Below are 21,442 nucleotides of genomic sequence, written 5' to 3'. Positions count from 1 at the left end.
CAGTCCCCATTCCCTAGAGCTAGGGAGGTAGAGATAGGAGATCTCTGGGATAGTCTTGCTCAGTTGGTGAGCTCCTGGTTCAGTGAGAGACCCTGCCTCAAAAACAAGGTGGAGAAAACTAAAAGGGAACTGGTGTCACACACCTTTAATCACAGCACTTGGGAAGTGGGAAGCAGAGGCAGGAGGATCTGAGTTTGAGGCCACCCTTATCTACAAAGTGAGTTCTAGAACAGCCAAGGCTACGCAGAGAAAGTCTGAATTTTTTTGAATAGGATGGAGAATGATAGAAGAAGATAGTCACTATAGATATCTGGCCTCTATCCTCTATGTACACATACACAGGAACATATAAACAAGCCTACACTATACACAGAAAAGACAAACAAGGTGAAAACTATAAATTCAATAATAAGAGAAATCACAGAAACTCTACAGATACTTTGAGGTTGAACAATACACCCTTGAACAATCAGAAGGTCACTGAGGAAATCAAGGATGAAATGTGAAATCTCATAGATTAAAAGGAAAATGAAATCATAACTTATGAGATCTTGTAGGACACAGGGAAGGTGGTTCTGGGAGGAACCTTTAGAGCCATGTGTACTTACAGTGAAAATTAGAGGGACTTCAAATAAATAAGTAAAAGGTAGGTCTTAGGGTCTTAGAAAAGCAAGAACAAGCCAACACCAAGGCACCAGACAGGAAGCAATTTTAAAGATCAGAGAAGTTAATGAAAAGGAGACTAAAAACAACAGGAAAATCAATGAAACAGTTCCTTGAAAAATAAGTGAGATCAACAGTGTTTACCCAAACAACCAAATGACCCAGATCAATAAATTACAAATGAAAAAGTTGACATCACAGCAGATACTAGTGAGATTCAACAATTGTTAAGAAAAACTTTGACCCTCTCCACCCATCCATCAACACTGGAGATAAGTGGGAGAGCTGACCTAGTGGTCATAAGAGCAAGAGAGCTGTTTCTGACCCCTACTGGCTGCAACATTTGGGAGAGCAGGCCCTGAACCTCACCACAACAGCACAATAGAGCCAACCCTGTTAGCACAGGTGTGGGTGAGCCAGCCCCAAAATTGTGACCATGGGAGAGCTATCCCCATTTCCCATCTGGCAGACCAACCCTACAGCTGCCCAGGCCCAGACCCAGGGTTATTACCTGGCCTGCCCCAACATCCACCTCATTTATGATCTGCTAGCACATGTGAAGGGACCCAACCTGCAGACCCAAAGCTGCAGGATATTCACCACACAGGGCAGCAGCAGGGTGTCCAGGAAGAGTCCTAGTGGGGGCCCAGCATCAAATGCATAGTGAAGACCAGAGCCTAAAACCAGACCAATGACTCTTTATAATGAACACTTGCAAGGAGAGACGTACAAACAAAGGGGTGTATGGCACAACTTGGGTCTCACTGCAGCTTCAATGAGAATATTTTTAATTCCTTCCATTTTTTAATTTTTCTCATTTTATTTTCTTCTTTTTTTCCTCTTGAATTTTGTTTTATTTGAGGGAGGGTGATGGGGGGGAAGGTGATGCAAAGGGATGGGGAATGAATGGGATCAAGACACATGATGTGAAAAACACATAAAATAAATAAATTTTAAAAAAAGAAAAACTTTGAAAAACTATCTTCCACATCTTGGAAAGTCCAGAAGAATGGATAAACTCATATGCATATTACCTATCAAAATTAAACCAAGAGGGTATAAACAATGTAAACAGATCCACGAGAGGATAATAATAAAATCCACAACAAACAATAACAAAAAGCTTTCTAACAGAAGAACACCTTTGCTGGACAGAATTCCAAATTCTACCAGACTTTTCATTCTGCATTAATATTTTGGGGCAGAGTCTCAATATGTAGCTCAGGGTAGCCTGGAACTTGCTATACATATCAGGCTGGCCTCAAACTCACAGAGCTCCACCTACCTTTGCCTCAATAGTGCTGGGATTAGAGGCATGCACCACCACACCTGGCTTCCTCCCATCTCTAAAGAAGTGCTCACACCAATGCCCTTGACAGTTTCATTAAATAGAAAGAGAAAGAGTATCTCCAAACTCACTTTATGAACCAAGGACTACCCTGATACCAAAGTCAGATATAGACATGACAAAAATGAACCACTATTCTTTATGAATGTAGATGAAAAGATTCTTAATGAAAATTTAGATTCATGCTTGATGGTCTATGCATGCCTTTAATCCCAGCATTTGGGAGGCAGATGCATAGGATCTCTGTCAGTCAGAGGCCAATTTGATCTACATAGAAAGTCCCAGGCCAGTCACGGCAACAAGTGAGACCCTGTCTCAAAAGAAAAAAAAAAAAACACACACACACACAAAAAAAAAACAAATTTAAGCACAAACAAGGCAATGATAACTTCACTTTCCATTGCTTTGTAACACTATCTTAGATGTCCTAGCCAGTGCAGTGAGACAAAAGGAAAATACAAGTAGATGAGGAAGCGAAAATAAAGCTGCTGTTTGTAGATGGTGGAAAAATCCAAAATAAAAAATGAAAAAAAATATTTTCTTGGCTTTGACAAGTATAATAGCAATGAAAGATGCAGGTTAATGAACAAGAGTTGTTGTTATTACTACTGATGTCATTGTGTGCATATATATTATATATATATGAATTACGTGTGTGTGTGTGTGTGTGTGTGTGTGTGTGTGTGTGTGTGTGTGTGTGTGTGTGTGTGAGTGGCAGTCATAGGACACATGGAAAGGTCAGAAGCTAACTTTATGGAGTCAGTTCTCTCCTTTCACCTGTGTGCGGGTTCCAGTGATAGAATCCGGATCATCCGGCTTCACCAGAAGCCCTTTCACCCACTGAGTCACTTCACTGCCCTTCATCACTTTGCTACATGCTACCCTTGAAAAGTGGAATTTGAAGTTAAAACTATATTATCATTTATATAATCATTCTTCCAAATGATATATTTACATGCAAATGTGACAGCACATCAGAAGAGGTATATGCGGGAAATGAAAAACTCTAATAAAATGTATCAGAGAAGAGCCAAACAGAGGTACTCCATGTTCACAAATGAATCAATACTATGTATCTTGATGTGCATTTTCCTCAAGCCAATCCATAAACTCACTTCACTCTCTGTGAAAATTCTATCAAGTTGTGTCCTTTCTGGGTGTCAAAAACTTATTATACACCTTTAACATACACACAAAAGATCAAAATTAGCCAACAAAACATTTAAAAGCAAAGCTGATAGACTGCTACTATCCTTCAAGGCCAACTAGGGAGCTTCAGTTATTGGGACTGGGATTAGCGAAAGAATATGCACATAGCTCGGTGGAAGAGAAGAGAGCCCAGAGTGGGCGCAGTCAATGCAGATATCTGCTTTTGACAAAGACACAAAGTCAATGCCGTGGAGAAATGTTCCCAGAAAACGGTGCTAGGATATTTTGACATCCATGTGGGGGCAAACTGAATCTAGACAGATCTTATAGTCTCCATAAAAAAAAATCATTCAAATGGTTCACAGATTCACATGTAAAATGCAAGACTATAAAACTCCTAGAACAAAATATAGGGGGAAACTTGAGAGGTATGATGGTGTTGACTTTTAAATGTGACATAAAATAAATACTTCAGGGAAGAAGTTGGACTTCATTCATTTAAAATCTTCTATTTTGTGAAAGACAATGTAAAGGAAATGAGAAGATAAACACAGACCAGCAGAAGCTATTTGTAAAAGATAATCCAACAAAGAACAGTTATCCAAAATAGAACTTAATAAGATAATGAACAACTTGACTAAAAAAATGAGCCACAGACCTTAAAAGATACCAAAGAAGGTGTGTGTGTGTGTGTGTGTGTGTGTGTGTGTGTGTACACCATATACGTGAGTATATAGATGCATATACACATAGATATGGTATATATATATTATGTCTGGTATGCATTATGTATAATATATATGGCATATCTACATAAACATACAGTATGCACACATTATATAATTATATGTTAGGGTATACATGGAGAAGTGTCTATATATGTGTGTGCATGTATATGGCAACTTATCACATGAAAACATGCTTGATATCAGGTGTCACTATGGAATGACAATGTAGATGACAGCAATGTGTCACTGCATTAGACAGTGGAATCCCACAGAACTGATAACACTGACACTGGTGAGGCTGTGGAGCACAGAGATTCTTGTAGGAATGCATATAATTTGGTGTTGACCCTAATTGAACTGAAAACATGTTCATACAAAAAACTCAATGTGGATTATTATTGCACCTTTATTAAAATCCCTCAGGATTTAAAAGTATGTAGATGCACAGATAAAAATCATGTCACAACCAGGCAATGGACTATTAACTGAGAAGAAATGACCACCTAGCCGTAGAAATACATGGGAGAGATTCAAAGAAATACTACTATGTGAGAAAGTGACTATCCAGAGTCACACACTGTACTATTCCAACTATAGGACATTTCAGAAGAGGCAAAACTGTGAAGACAGAAAGCAGTGGTTTGCAGGGGAGCAGGAGGAAAGCATAGCTAGACAGAGGACAGACTGGAGGACAGTGAAACTGCCATGCACGATAATGTAAGGGTAGACACATCCCATTACTATCTGTTGAGGGCCACAGCACACCCACAAAAGAACCCCAAGGCACACCATGTCCAGGCTTCAGGGGATGATGTGCCAGTGATGTGTTCATTAGCTGCAACATATGGACCCCTCTGGGGCAGCATAGTGGCTATACATGTATGAGGATAGGCAGCATGCAAAGGATTCTTTACTTTTCAGGGAGTTTTGTAGTCAACCTAAAACTTCAGTTACACACACACACACACACACACACACACACACACACACACACACACACACGTTTATAGCTAGGTGTGTTGTCTCATGCCTATGATTCTAGCACTTGAATGGCTAGTGCAGGTGAATTGCATGGACTTGAAGCCTCCTGGGCTACATAGCGAGGTCAAAGCCAGCCTGTAGTATGGAATAATACCCTGTATCCAAAAACTGTATTAGTATCATTATTGTTGTTGTTGTTACTTTTAAATTTAAAAAAACTGAGCACAGCACCCTTTCATTTCCTCTTAGTTTCATAACTGGATTATCTAACAGAGGGGGTGGGAAAGAAAAGAAATTTCAAGAAACAATTGCTTAGATTTTTCCAAATTTGAGGAAAATTACAAAGTCACAAATCTAAACTTAACCCAAAACACTAGATATATAAAGGGAAGTACAAGGTACATTGCTTTAATTGAAAAAAAAATGGCAACAAAAAAATCTCAAAGCAACCGAAATATCTCTCTTATACACAGGGAAACAAAGGTAAGGGTTAAACAAGACTTTGATGACTATATTGGAATGGTTTGGGGCATCAGTTTATAGGCAGAGATCATCGTATTTGATTTTAAAATACATGCTGCTTAGAAGAAAGTTCCTAGCTGGTGTAGTCTAATTGGTGAGTTCTAGGCCAGTAAAAGACTCTGTCTCAAAGGAGACAGAGAGTATACCTGAGGATGACTCCTGAGAATGCCTTCTGGCCTCCATACACACCCTCACACAATGTCCACATAAAAAAATAAATCAAGAGACAGCCATTATATCTACATTAATAACTATCAAAATAGATTTCTTTTTTGTGATTTCCTTTTTTTAAATTTATTTTATAATTTAATTTAATTTTACATATCAGCCACAGATTCCCCTGTCCTCCCTCCTCCAACCCTCTCCCCCTCTCTCCCCCCAGCCCACTCCCCATTCCCATCTCCTCCAGGGCAAGGACTCCCTTGGGGTCAAAACAGATTTCTGAGCAAAAAAGCAACAAATAAGGTCATTTTATAATGAGAAAGGGTCGAGTGATCAAGAAGCTGTTATACTTGAGAGTAGAATTTAAAAGAAACAAATAAAACAAAATCCACTGTAGTTGTAAGAAGAAATTCACAACTCTACAGTTACAGCGACAGATCTCCACACACTTAACAATTCACCAAACAGGTAGACTAAAAATCAGCCAGGTTGGAAACAGCCTAAAGAACAGCATCAGCCAATGTTTAACGGAAACATAGAACACCCCATCCAATAACACAGGATAGCCATTATTTTCAAAGCAACATGGCAAATATACCAAACTAGATCATGGCATAGTGGTAAATTCTACCAAACATTCAAGAAACAAATTATGTCTATTCCATACAGATTCTTCTAGAAAACTGATGAAGAGGAAATACTTTCTGTTCTTTCTCTGAGGCCAACATTATCACTTCCCCAACCAGATGACGTTCTTGTGTCTTTGCCTCTAGCATCTTTCTCTGTTCTTTTGGATGCTACTGTGAATGAAATGATTTTCTCATTTCAGGTCATTCTTTACTAGCACATAGAAAGCCCACTGCTTTTTGTATCCTGATATTGTATGACATATGAACCTGTTTGTAGTTCTAATTGACTATGGTATCTTCACACAGGGTCTCATCATCTTCATAGAAAAATGGATTTTCCTCTACCTTTCCAATTGGATAGAGTACTTATTTTTCTTACCTCAAGGATGACTAGAAGCGGTGACAGCAAAGAAGCTTGTCTTGTTCCCAGCTCCAGGGTGAACATATCCAATCATCCATATTAAAAACATTATTAGCAGAGATTTTACATTAGGTGACCCTTGCCAAGCTAAGTTGGTTCTTGTATCTTCTTCCAACTGATATTTATTTTTTTGTCAATTTTTGGAGTTTTTACTAACAGTGGATATTGATTATTAAGTGTTGGTTGTGCCGTGAACGGGAAGTGTGCCCCATAGTCTCATGTATTTGAACCCTTGGTCCCCAGTGGCTGGTGGCTGGCACTGTTTAGGGAGGCTATGGAACTTTTGAAGGTGGAAACTTGTTGAAGGAAGCAAGGCCTGGGGCAGGGTTCTTTGAGGCTTTGAGGGTTTGCAGTCCTCAACCTTTTCTCTCTGTCTCTCTGTCTCTGTCTCTGTCTGCCTCTGTCTCTGTTTCCCCTCTCTCTCTCTCTCTCTCTCTCTCTCTCTCTCTCTCTCTCTCTCTCTCTCTTTCTCTCTCTCTCTGCTTCTAGTATATAGATGAAATGGGACCAGTCAACTTTCTGTTCCTGATACCATGTCTTCTCCACCATGATGGACTCGTCTCCCTTTGGAACCATGAGCTAAAACAAACCCTTTCTTCCTTAATTTGCTTTTTTTCAGTGATATTTCATCACACCAATAGAGAAGGAACTAAAACAAGACTTTATTTCCTGAACACATTGAGGTAATCATAATCCTTAATTTGTTAAATGGTAAACTGCATTGATTGCTTTTGTAATGTTAAATTAAGATTGCTCTCCTGAGAAAAAGCCCATGCAATTATGATATATATAGTAATAACTGATTTGCTAATTGTTGCTAGGAACTAGATGTGGTGGCTCACATCTGTAACCCCAGCCCTCAGTAGGAGAGTACAAACAGACTTTGTACCCAGTACGGGTGGTTCAAGGCCAGTTTCAACCACATAGCATAGGGAGATCCTGGCTCAAAGCAGAAACAGCATAGTTAAGGATGTCTACATCTAACTTGGTAGTGGTGGCGCATGCCTTTAATCCCAGCACTTGGGAGAGTGAGGCAGATGGATATCTGAGTTGAAGGCCAGCCTGGTCTATAAAATGAGTTCCAGGATACCCAGGGATGTTACATAGAGAAACCCTGTCTTGAAAAACAAAAAGCCTGTATCTGTGATTATAAGAAATGTTGGTCTATAATTGTAATTATTGTTATATCACTTTCTAAGAAGTTCTAAAACAATTTTCCTGAAGATAAACATATAGTTCAGTGGAATAGCGATGGAGGTCTAAAATTAAAATATGCATGGCCAGTAAATTTTAAACAAAGCTAACACAAAATTTCAACAGAGAAAGGGTCGTCCTTTTCCAAAAGTGGTTCTGAGAAAATTGGCCATATGCAATAATATGGATATAAGCCCTATCTCATACCATGTATAAAAATGTGATGAGTTAGGCTTTATCACAAATAAAACTTTTGTGTTTCAGAGGATATTATTAGGAAAGTAAAAGATGTGGGCCACAGTGGAACACACTTGTTATGTGAGCATTGGGGAGACTGAGCTGGAGGAGCTTGAGTTTAAGGCTAGTCTGGGCCACAAAACAAGATCCTTTAAACCCCTACCCCACATATCTACTTACCACCAAAAACTAGGAGAAAATACTTACAAAACACGTAGTTGATAAAGCTCTTAACTCAGAATAAAGAACCCACACAATTCACGAAACGCATCCCGATTATAAAACCTGCACAAGACTCACGCCCTGCTGTGACATTCTGTGTCAACTGGGTCACTTTTGTTCAGGTCTTTACCACAGTGACAGAAAAAATATGTTAGACTCTTACGGAAGAAAATACATAAATGACCAAGAAAAAAATGGAAAGATGTTCGGCATCATTGGTCATTAGAGAAATACAGATTAAAACCACAGCTAGATCTCCATCCCCATCTATTGAGACGGCTCTATAAAAAGGCAGTTCTAAGGTTTGTGAGGTTAGGGAAGAAGTTAGAACTCTTATCTGGTGGGGATGTAAAAGTATACAGCCTTGAAAAATACCTTACTATCTTCAGTAGTTTCTTAAAAGTCAAATATGAATTTACCATATGACCCATCAATTTCGCTCCTACATTTACCAATTAGAAATGAAATGTATGCCCATACAAGAACGTGTGTATTAATGGCTTTGGCAGCATTCATAGTAACCAAAAGTGGAAACAAAATAGCTATCAATAGGTAAATGAACTTGCAATAGATAGCCAAAGGTAGCAAAGGCTAAGAATGTAATTTTTTGTTAATAACTGTTATGAAATACTGATGGACGCAAAACCGTGGAAATACCTGAAAAACACACTAAATGAAACATTGCATAATTCTGTTTACATAAAATATCCTTCAAGTGTGGCTATAATGATAGAAAGTAGATTAGTGATTGCCAGAGACAAGTATGTGAGAAAGGGAAACTACTAGAAGGGAACAGGAAACATCTTTGGGGGAGAGAAAATATTTGAAAATTGGGCTATGGGGAAGGTGACATGGGTGTGGGGGACATGTCTGCACACTAGCCTGGTGGCCGGAGTCTGGTCCCTCGATCCCACAGGAAGGTGGAAGGAGAGAGCTGACTCCACACTGTTATCTCCTGGTCTCAGCACCATGGGCGTGCTGGCCCACACACATGTATCAAATACACACAGAGTCAGCCAGGCGGTGGTGGCGCACGCCTTTAATTCCAGCACTCGGGAGGCAGAGCCAGGCGGATCTCTGTGAGTTCGAGGCCAGCCTGGGCTACCAAGTGAATTCCAGGAAAAGCGCAAAGCTACACAGAGAAACCCTGTCTCGAAAAACCAAAAAAAAAAAAAAAAAAAATACACACAGAGTCATAACGATAATCAATTTTAAAAAGCATTAACATTGAATTGTGGAGTTTGTTGCACATTTATGAATTCACTGAAACTCGTTGATTTTACACTTAAACAAGTAAACCCTGTAACATGAAAATTAGATAACATTAAAACTATTTTTCAAAAGTCTGAAAGGGCTTAGTAAAAAAAAAAAAAAATTGACACTCACCTATTTAAAATAAAAAAGAGGAAAAATCGCCGGGCGGTGGTGGCGCATGCCTTTAATCCCAGCACTCGGGAGGCAGAGCCAGGCGGATCTCTGTGAGTTCGAGGCCAGCCTGGTCTACAGAGTGAGTTCCAGGAAAAGGCGCAAAGCTACACAGAGAAACCCTGTCTCGAAAAACCAAAAAAAAAAAAAAAAAAAAGAGGAAAAATCAAAAAATAGTCAAGACAGTTTTGAAAGACAACAAATTGAAAATTTGCAGCCTGATTTCAAGACATCTGTGAAGTGACAGAAAGGAAGAGACTGTGGTACTGGCAGAAGAGACTGGAGGGATGCCTCAGCAGCCAAGAATGCTTACAACTACTTGTAACTTCAGCTTCAGAGAGTCCAATGCCCTCTTCTGACCTCTGTGGGCATCCATGAATATATATGCACACACGCAAAAAAATAAGTAAATAAATAAGTAAGTAAGTAAGTAGGATAAAATAAAAATATTGAAAAGGCAGTATAGTGATAAATGCAGCTAGATGCAACTGGTTTCTATGATCACAAGGTAAATGATGTTGGGATAATACATGGGTGTGGTGGACATAGGGATGCTGTACCAACAACCTTTCCAAAGATGGCCATGTTTTAATCCCAGGACCCAGGACTGGAAAATTGTTACCTTGTATTGCATGGAAAAAGAGAGGGGATGTATTAGGACTGGTGAGGCCTGAGTTATAGTTTTTACCTCTCCTGGTTGTGACGGTATAAGCCAGCTTCTAAGATTGACCCTGCTGACACGACCACCTTGTTTATCCTTGGTTAGTCTCTCCTCAGTGCAGAAGTGAGGCTGGATTTGGCGAAGAATGGAGTCTGGTAAAGACGATGGCAGATGATTTCTCAGGGCAGTTCCTGAAGGGCATTTCAGCTTCTGTCTTGCCTCCTTGGGTTGTTTCTCTGGGGGGAAGTGAGCCTCAAGTTTAAGGAAACCCTGGAAAGGCTCGCGGGGAGAGATACCGAGGCATCTGGCCCACAACTCTGGCTGTCAGGTATGTGAAGCCGAGCCTTTGGGCCCTCTGAAGCCTTTGGGCGGCTGTAGTCTGGCTGACCTAGAACTGTTCCTTATTAGAACGCATGAGCCAGACCACATGGCAAAGCCATTCTTGAATTTCTGACCCCTAAAGGCAGTAGAAACAATAGATGTTTAAGAATTTAACAATAGGATTTAAGTCATGAAGTTTGAGGTTAATTTACTGCATAGAAATAACTACTAGAGACATCAATTTCCTTCATGTTAGGACTCCAGTTTTACTCATCAGCTCACAATCGTAATTACTTTCCTTCTGTAGATCCATGTTTCTAAATTTAGGGAACCCCTAAATTTTTCCACAAATTAATGTTTATCCCCTGCCTACCATGGCCATGGGCCCAAATGCCTCAAGTTGGCTGTCTCCACCTTCTCCTATTACGCCTTTCCTCCTCTGTCCTCTATCATTCTAAACTTATTCTAAAAGTTTCAAGATTTTTTGGAACTAAGATGTAAAATTAAGTTCCTTGAAGCAGGATTTAGAAAATTTCAGCCCACCAGCTGAATCTTCCTGTTTGCCCATTTTAATAAATGGTGTCTTACTGAGATATAGCCATCTCTAGCTCGTGTACAGTCTTTGTCTGCCTTTGGTGTATGATGGCAGAGTTGAGTGCCTTAATAGAAACCATGTGGCTTATGAAATACAAATTATTTACTACTTGATCCTCCACAGAAATAGTTTACACCCCCAGATTAAGGTTTCTAATATTTTATACTGTGTGCTACTCCACTGAGGACCCCTACTACAAAAACTCCTGGAGAGAACCAGGCTGAGGTGTCCCCCTACAATGGAATCCATCATCTGGAAAGACTGTCACACCAGCTTCTTATCTTCAAGTCTCTCCTAATTAGTAGTACACCACAGACCAACTCACGTCCACCTTCCTGTTTCAGTCACATACGCATTTTCTATCTACGCATTTTCTATCTACGTGGGATAATTGTTTCAGTAGGCAGGCACGGGTCTCTATTTTTCCTCCTTTCTTTCTTTCTCTCTCTCTCTCGTTCACTTCGTACCCCCCAAAATGAATGACATGCCAAAACATTTAAATTTATTACTTATGAATTGAAGAACAGCATAAAAAGAAGAGAACATCTAGATTCTGAATACACACACACACACACACACACACACACACACACACACACACACACACACACAATTACAAAACAAAACCAGAGCCAAGCAAGTTTGGCATGGAGATGTCATCCCCTGACATATAATCACAGAGCTCTGGCCCTGCAAGGAGGAAGAGGAACAAGGGTAATTCCAGCTATTACAGGCTCCTGGGCACCAAATGAAACACTGTTGCAAATTGTATATAATCAGTACGGAAGACTTGTTTCTCTGTGGTTCTGAATGGGACTTTTCCTTCCTCTTGTCCAGGAGGGAAAGAACTGGTTTAGGTCATTCTGGGGGAGTTTCATCTGGCAGAGATGACCAGAACTCTCTCTGGATCTTACTAGGGCCCTTGTCCTATAATCAGGATTTATGCAATGGAAATTCTCTGTCTCTTTTCTTATACCCAAATCTCCCTTCTCCTAACCACACAATTTTGGTCCTCAGAACCTGGCACATCAGCCATGAGATGACAGAGATTGATGGATGGTTGAAAGTGTTGTGTACAGAATAGTAACACCTGCTCACTCTGTAACACTTTTACAACTGTGTCCACATACTCTCTGCCCCTGTGAGAGCTCACCGCTTTGTAGGGAAGTCCAGTTATTTACAGGACAATGCAGTTGCAAGGGTTTAAATCCTTAAGAAGAACGAGATTAGGGGAGATGTGTGATTGGGTCCTACATGTGTTCCCTCTGTATCAAGGCAAGATGACAAGTTCCCTCTAAGTTGTGCTTTTAGCAATGACCCTTCTAGGGGTGACTAGTGATGTCCTACAGGGTGGTGACAGTGGCAACCAGAAGTTGGAGTGCCCTTGCTAATCCAACTTATGTGGCATAAGTCTTCAGCAAATCCTTTAGCCCTGGAGAGGTGGGATGCGAAGGGCAGAAGGAACCCCCCCTCCCCCCGTGGACACTGCCTTTAAGAAGGAAATACTTCCTTTTTATTCATTCATTCAAGCAAGCAAGCTAGCAAGCACTTTGTGACAGTTAATCTTGACTATCAGTTTGATGGTACTTAGAATCACCTAGGAGTCACACCTTGGGTATGTCTGTGAGAGTATTTCAAGAAAAGTTTAAATGGGTTGGGAAGATCCTTTCCGAGTTTGGGCAGTACTATCCTGTGATCTGGGACCCCAAACTGAATATCAAGGGAGAGAAAGCAAGGGAGTGCCAGCATCCACCTTCTTTTGTTTCTCGGCTGTGGATATGCTGTGGTCTGTGGCCTCATGCTCCACTACCATGCCTTCTTCACCATGATGCATGTTTCCCCCTCAAACTAGGAGCCAAACCAAACTCTTCCTCCTTTAAAGATGTCTTTGTGAGATGTTCTCTCACACTAAGAAGAAAAGTAACCATGATCTATTGTCTTAGTTAGGGTTGCTGTTGCTGTGATGAAACACCATGACCAAAGGAACTTTAGGAGGATGGGGTTTATTTTGCTCACACTTCCGTATAACAATTCATCAACAATAGCAATGAGGGAAGCAGCTCACACAGGGCAGGAACCTGGAGACAGGAGCTGATGCAGAGACCATGGAGGGGAGCTGAGTACTGGCTTGTTCCACATGGCTTGCTCAGCCTGCTTTCTTATAGAACCCAGGACCACCAGCCCAGGGATGGTACCACCACCAACGAACTGAGCCCTTCCCCATCAATCACTAAATAAGAAACTGCCTTACAGGCTTGCCTACAACCAGATCTGATGGAGGCGTTTTCTTAATTGAGGTTCCCTCCTCTCAGATGACTTTAGCTTGTGTCAACTTGGCATAAAACTGTCCGGCACAATTGACTCCTTGTCAGCTTGACACATAAACACATCACAACTTTTCCTTTCTCATTAATCCCCAAGATCTCACATTAAATATATAGATAACTTAAAAAACCCTATAGTCTTTACAAATTAAAACACATTAAAAGTTCAGACTTTTTAAAAATAGCCAATCTCTTTTAAAATTCAAAGTCTCTTAACTGTAGGCTCCTATAAAGTAGTAAATAAATGAAACACTTTCTTACTCCAAGAGGGAAGAACCATGCTACAGTCAAAATCAAATCAAAGCAAAATCAAAATGCAAAAATGTAAATAACTCCGAAGTAAAAATGTAAAAAAATCCAAAGTCTGGGATTTACCCAGTATCTTCTGGGCTCCTCCAAGGTTCTTGAGTTACTACTTCTCCAGCTCCACCCTCTTCAGCACACACAGCTTGTCTTCTAGGCTCTGGCTGGCTCCAATCTCCTGCTGCTGCTGTCCTTGGCGGTCATCCCATGGTACTGGCATCTCCAAAATGCCGGGGTCCTCTGCTGCAACTGGGCGGCACTTTCACCAATAGCCTCTCATAGGCTGTCTTCACGGTACCATACCTCAACTTCTCAGTATGACCCCTTCAATCATGGGCCTTCAACTGCCACTGAGGCTGCACCTTCACCCGTGGCCTCTCCTAACCTCTCATACTGCCAAGCCTCAGCTCCTCTCTTCATGCCTTCAAAACCAGTACCACCTGGGTGATGCTAATACTACCAAGTTCAACTGCCAGTGTGAGGTATAACCTTGGCCACCTCTGGAACACAGCTTCTGTGTGATCTAAGAAACGCTTCCCAGAAGATTTCATATCAATGATGCTTGTCTCCTCTTAATCACTGCTAATTTCTCGGCTCCAGCTGACCAGCATGGAGTATCCTGGCAAACAAAGCAGAGATCACTTTAGTAGTTCTGATGTCTTGTTAGTCACAGCTGATTCTACAGCCTAAGATAACCAGAGCCACAGAACCTTAATCCAAAATAAAAAAATGGCATCCGAGAGGCCTGATAGAGGAAGAATTGTAGGAGTCAAAGGTGTGGGTACCATCAAAATTGATAAAGGTTCGATTTGAACAAGAGAAACCTCTTAATTAGAGGAGGTGATAGTTCATCAACTATCATGAACATCCAATTTAAACTAACTTACACCAGTAACACATGCCTTTTCATTTAATCAGATAATAACTTGCCAATAAGGAACATCCCCAAAAAACCTTGGGAAAAGGTTTTTGTTTTTGTCTTTTAGGAGAATGAAGGTTAAGGAATTTGAAGAACACTGGACAAATGAGACAACTGAAGAAAAGGGACAAATCGTCTATCCTAAGAAACAGTGAAATGGTATATGGGTATGTTATCTAAAAAATTTTATGTCTTCCTAAATGTTTGTTTCTGCTTGTCTTTTCTTTAAAGATTTAACACTATTTAACTTCTAATAGTCCCAGTTCAATTAAAATTTAAAGCTGACTTTGGAGTTGGAGAATGGCCCTCTCCTTCTTTAAACTCAAGCATGTTGTTAAAAGGAAAATGCAAACTCCCTGTATCATGCCAGAAGAAAAGAGCCATCTTCTGCTATGGGACAGGAGAAAAGCCAAATTAATTAAGGGACTATTCTATTACTAATCTCAACTCTTTGATTCTATTCTGATTCTTTAAACTTTTCTTAAAGTATGAATTTTATATCAAAATTTACAAGATTAATATATATATATATATACATTTTAAACTTTGTTAAGATATAAATGGTCATATAGAGTACTAACTAATTCTAAAAAGCCGCATATATAGTCTTTGTGTTTGAGTCTCATCAGTTTTTTGCAGGAAATCACGGTCAGGCCTAACATCAACTGAAGTCTCCAGGAAGAAGATGGGGCCCCACAACAACAACAATTCCACATGGACAATGATAACATCACTAAGCTGACAAACATCATCTACAGATCAGCTTTGAACTACAAAGTGCTCAGAGCAATTTTGAGAGAGCTAGCTGAGATGATCCAGTCTCAAAGACTACTTGAATAAGGATTTGAGATAAACCCTGAACTTTGGCATTATACACAGACTGGATAACAAAGGATATATTTACCTTTCCTAGAATTTGACAATTAACCTAAAATTTTTCTTTCAGGATAAAGATACCTTCACCCATACCCAGCAGGAAGCAATTGCAAGAATACGACGCCCACATTCCCAAAGTGGTGGTGTGGGGCGGGTGGTTTTTTGGGTCTTTTAATGGGTTTTGGGTCTGGGATAATTTTCATTGATTAGGGGGGTTGGTTACAAGTTGTTGTCAAGGGTGAGGAAAAGGGCTAAGCAAAGGAGATTAGATTTAAGGTTCTTATTTAAAAAGAAAGAAAAAAAAAAGGAAGAAAGAAAGAAAGAAAAAGAAAAATGTAAATATTTTACATTGGATTGGATTGTTTTATATTGTATACAAATTATATGTATTGAAATTGATATTGTTAGAAAATGTTATATATATATTTCTAATTGTACCGTTCATCTAACAATGTAATGCAATTTTCTGATCCTTGAATGTTATTACCAACTATTAGGATATAAAGAAATGAAAGTTAGTAGTTAGACATTATAATAGAACTTGTAGTTATATTAGGTATGTTTTCAAGATTGAGTAGATATATTTTAGATAGACAGGTTATCTTCAAACTCTTCAGAGATCTACAGAATATGGCATTTAAAATGTTTTAATAACTTAGAAAATTTTTCTTTTTTGTTATGACTATGAGACATGTCGGCTCCTGGCAGTACCAATCTACTTCAGAGAAAATATGGGCATTGAAGAAACTGCATATGGAGTTAACTTTCACTGTGGCAAAAGTTAGCCACTGGACAACAAAGTATCCTCAAATCAACTGCTGACAAACAGGACAGACAGGACACGAAACAAAGGACTACTGATTCTTTTTTTTTTTTTTTTTTTTTTGAGGTGACAGCATCATGTCGATTTATTAAAAAACAGTACAAGATTTTTAAACTGTTAGTACTTGTAAGCTTTCTACACATTAGCCAAAGCTCTTCTGTATACTTTTGTCCTTCCTTAAACTTTCTCCAGCACACTGTACTTCCCTGTATGGACTAGCATATTTAGACAAAGGGGTGCATAATTCTTACTTAGAAGTTTACTGAACTTCATTCCTGCATCACACCAAAAAAAGGAAAAAAAATCCCTGAAGGCACTTTTTCATTTCATATGATTTATAATCCAATGCTTTTGTAGTAAAAATACAATTAAATATGAAATCAGTAAAATGTAGCATATAAAACTTAACGCAGAACCAGAAAAGTTACCATCTAACCACAGGACAGCTGCTATACCTCCTATGTAAATCATCTCTCAATGGAATCTTTTAGAACCATACTGAAATACATTGTGCAATATGTTAACTGTAGACATCCATATTTTTCATCCTTCATATCATCTGCTGCATTAAGTTGTCAGCACCTGCTGGGATCCACAAGATGGAACAAAACTAAAGAATAGCAGTCATTTCTCAAGGTTTGAGAAATCTGGTCCACCCTTTGTGTAGTTCCCTGAGATTTCTGCTCCACTGAAGTCAAAACCAGGATTTTCTTTCTGGAACCGCTCTAATGTAAGTTTTCTCTGCATTTGGTCTTGCACCCAGGGATCAGTTGCATATTCAGATTCTAGAAGAGAAGTCCAACAGTTTGCAGCGTCTCTCTTGGTCTTTGTCAGGACAATGCGGACCATTTTTCTATCCTCCAAAGTCCATGTTCCTTCATCAGCGATTGTAGAATCAAATAATTTTCCCTTGAGGATCTCACGGCCACCCACGGCCAGAGCCACATGCCGGCTCTGCAGGCGGCACTGGATGTCCTGCGCGCGAGTGCCCGGGGGCACCTGGACTTCAATGAACACCTCCTCCAGGGTCTGGTACCACTGGCCCCACGGCGTGACACACGGAACCACCCCACTATGCTCCTCAAACGAGGCAGACATCCTCTGGACGCCATGCAGGGGCAGGGACAACGCTCCGAGGACTACTGATTCTTGTAAAAACAAGTGTGGTTATGGCTTTATCAAAAGGCATCTCCTGAGGCCAGGACAATATGGCACCATCCCTGAAGTGGCCTTCGCAATCCGGGAAAGGTACAGTGCCCTTTTCTTCGAAGGCAGCTTAACAGGCAGTGGGCCCATGGCTTCTGATGTGCAATGGGAAGGTAGTTGAAACAGTTATTCTTAAAGAGAAATTAAGCTCACACCTCTCAACAGTAGAATGGCATTTAATAGAGGGATGTGGAGAAGAACGGGATGCTGAAATGAAGCCACATACACACATAGCCAAGAAGAATGGACAGCTGAATTCAAAAAAATCAACAATTTCCAGAATTTAAAATCCTGAATCATGACATGACACTAGTGGAATTCAGGTGTTTCTGGTATATAGACTGCTCTCACCCAGTGTGAGGTTGAACTGTTGACCTTGTGTACATCCTACTTCACAAATGAGTCTGTCAGATACGCTAAGCCTATAGGCTGAAGATGATGCCCTAACACTGCGGAGAAACCTCAGATGATTGTCCAGGCAGCTGGCTGTTTCTGTCAACTCACAAATTTTTTGGAAGTTGCTTGCATATACTTCCTGTTTTTATTTTTTTGTTAGCTAATATTATTTCTTTCTTGGGTCTCTGAGGGAGTTGAAGATTAGTTAGTTATAGTTGAAGATTAATTAGGATAGAAAGTGAATTAGATACAATAGGATAGATAATGGAATTATTTTCTCTGAATTTGTCAAATACAAATGAACTAGACATTGTTTAGGTATTTATTACTTGTATATATTGTATATAGTTATTGTACTTTTGTATATAGTTTTTCTTATATTAGTTATATATGGTGATATTTTATTTGTATTAAAATGTTATTTGTATGTTAATAAATAAAGTTGCCCGGGGGTCAGAGCTATTAGCAAGCCATAGGAAATCAGGGCAGTGGTAGCGTACGCTTGTAATTCCAGCACTTGGTAGGCAGAGCTGGGTAAGTCTCTGTGTGTTCAGGGATACAGCCATTATTGGATACACATGCCTTTAATCTTAATACCAATCATGGAAAACCTGGAGGCCTATACAGACAGGCTGTGAGGAGGCGGTCATGTGGTTGGGTTTACAACCAATGAGAAGGCAGGACAGGAACTCTATATAAAGACTTTAACACAGGGGTAGCTCTGGTTCGGAGAGGTAGGACCACCGCAGGAGGAAGGGTAAGGTTTTAGCTCTTAGCTCTGACCTCTTGGCTTTCTTCTTTGCATTGGTTCTGTGTTTCTCATTTAATAAGAAGGCTGTTTACATCTACACAAAGGGGTCGAGGACACCAGGAGAACACAGCCCACAGAATCAACTAAGCAGGGCTCATAGGAGCTCACAGAGACTGAAGTGGCAACCACTAAGCCTGCATGGGCCTGTGCTAGGATCTCTGCATATATGTTATGGCTGTTAGCTTGATGTTTTGTGGGACTTCTGACAGTGGGAGTGGGGGGTGTCTCAGACTCTTGCCTGCTCTTGGGACTGTTTCCCTCCTACTGGCTTGCCTTGCCCAGCCTTGATGTGGGGGTTTGTGTCTAGTCTTATTGTATCTTGTTAAGCTGTGTTCAGTTGATATCCCTGGGAGGCCTGCTCTTTTATAAAGGGAAACAGAGCAGGAGTGGATCTGGGGGAGAGGAGAGGTGTGTGTGAGGGAACTCGAAGGAGTGGAGGGAGGAAAAATCTGTGGTTGGGATGTATTGTATGAGAATAACAGTAAATAAGAAATGGTCCTGATAGAGTCTTTAAACTTCCCCCTGAAACTTCACAAGCCAGGCCTCCATCTTCTGCATTGTTCTCAACAGTCTCATCTTCCAAGCTCACACAGAACAGGTCACCAAGCATTGAACACTCAATAGCTTTTCTTGTACAGAGTTCCAAAGTCCTTCCACATTCTCCCCCAAACAACATGCTCAGATCTGTCACAGCAATACCCTTTTATTTTACTACCAACTTGCCTTAGTTAAGGTTTGTATGGCTGCAATGAAACACCACAACCAAAGCAATTTTGGGAGGAAAGGGTCTATTTTGCCTACAGTTCCATTTAACAGTTCATCATCAAAAGCAACAAGAGCAGCAACTCACACAGGGCAGGAACCTGGAGGCAGGGGCTAATGTAGAGGCCATGGAGGGGTGCTGCTCACTGGCTCGCTCCCTCTTGCTTGCCCAGCCTGCTTTCTCAGAGAACCCAAGACCACCAGCCCAGGGATGGCACACCACAATGGATTGAGCACTCCTACATCAATCATTAATTAAGAAAACGCCTTACAGTCTTGCCTACAACCTGATCTTAAGGAGAAACTTTCTTAATTGAAGTTCCCTCCTCTCAGATGACTTTAGCTTGTGTCAAGTTGACATAAAACTATCCAGCACATACACTAAAATAAAACTTTTACACCAAGTCGTGTTATAAGTACTTCACACATATTTATTTAATCCTCAGATATGACTATGAGATAGTTGATTCACATTCTCATTTGGAGGAAACCCAATGTATCGGTTACCATTTTTACCTATGACCAAAGTATCTGAGAGAACAACTTAAAGGAGAGAGGGTTCAGCCCACAATTGTCGATACCCATGCACTTTGGCAGAACATGTGGTGAACAGGAAATTGAGCAAGAAAGAGACCAAGACATAGGCAAATAGCCTTCAAACGCACCCCCACACCCTGTGACCTACTCTTTCCACCTAGGCTCCACCTCCTAAGGTTTCCAGAACTTTCCTCCCAAAATAGTGCCACTCGCTTCATCTCAAAGTGTGGAGGGCATTTTATATTCCGTCATAAGACAGAGATCCAGAGAGGTTAATGCCGTGGGATGTCATTCTGTATGCTGTGAATATGTGTTGCTCTGATTGGTTGATAAATAAAATGCTGATTGGCCAGTAGCCAGGCAGGAAGTATAGGCAGGGCAAGCAGAGAGGAGAATTCTGGGAAGAGGAAGGTTGAGTCAGGAGTCATCAGCCAGACACAGAGTAAGCAAGATGACAAGGCTGAACTGAGAAAAGGCATCAAGTCATGTGGCTAAACATAGATAAGAATGATGGATTAATTTAAGTGTAAGAGCTAGTCAGTAATAAGCCTGAGCTAATGGCTGAGCAGTTATAATTAATATAAGCCTCTGTGTGTTTACTTGGGGGATGCGAGTGGGAGAGATTTGTCCTGACTGTTGGCCAGCTGGGACACAGGAAAATTTCCAACTACAGGTTAACATGCTTGTTGGGCTAATCTTTTTGTACACTGTGTGAAGATGTGTCTATTTATCCTCACCTGCCTAAGACACCTTCTGATTGGTTTAGTAAAAAGCTGAATGGCCAATAGCTAGGCAGGAGAGGATAGGAGGGACTTTCAGGGAGAGATAGGAACTCTGGGAAAGAATCTGAGATGCAAGAGATTTGCCAACTAGAGAATGAAAGACACTGCACACATGTTCAAGTTCTTAATGATGAATAAATCGTGGTGGCAGGAATTGTTTGCTGGCCTCAGAAACCATACCATTAATCACAGTATGTGACCTCTCAAGAAAGCATGCATTTGCACCTCCCCCTGCCCAAGTGATAGCTCAGTTACTATGACCATGGGCTTTCCACCCACTAGAACAAGGTTAGCTAAACCTAGGAGTTTACTGCAAAATTGAATGCTTAGGAGAGTCTCTTCCATGGAAGAGTGATGTATTCACTGTCCAAGGCCTGTGATCTTGGGGGCTACAAACTTGTCTGCCTCACTTGGGTTCAGGAGGGGTTTGGGTTTTGATTTTTTG

General features: G+C 40.5%; 1 protein-coding gene across 1 annotated transcript; it reads right to left on the bottom strand.

Annotated features, from left to right (window-relative positions):
- Positions 1 to 16,790: 16,790 nt before the first annotated feature.
- Positions 16,791 to 17,634, bottom strand: LOC128098902 (nudC domain-containing protein 2-like). Its single transcript, XM_052720422.1, has one exon. The coding sequence runs from the start codon at positions 17,599 to 17,601 to the stop codon at positions 17,128 to 17,130; it is 474 nt and encodes a 157-aa protein (XP_052576382.1). The 5' UTR covers positions 17,602 to 17,634; the 3' UTR covers positions 16,791 to 17,127.
- Positions 17,635 to 21,442: the final 3,808 nt, after the last annotated feature.

Source organism: Peromyscus californicus, unplaced genomic scaffold (assembly GCF_007827085.1).
Source record: "Peromyscus californicus insignis strain IS unplaced genomic scaffold, ASM782708v3 Scaffold_6__1_contigs__length_162567912, whole genome shotgun sequence".
Taxonomy (NCBI): domain Eukaryota; kingdom Metazoa; phylum Chordata; class Mammalia; order Rodentia; family Cricetidae; genus Peromyscus; species Peromyscus californicus.
This window is presented reverse-complemented; position numbering and strand designations above follow the sequence as displayed.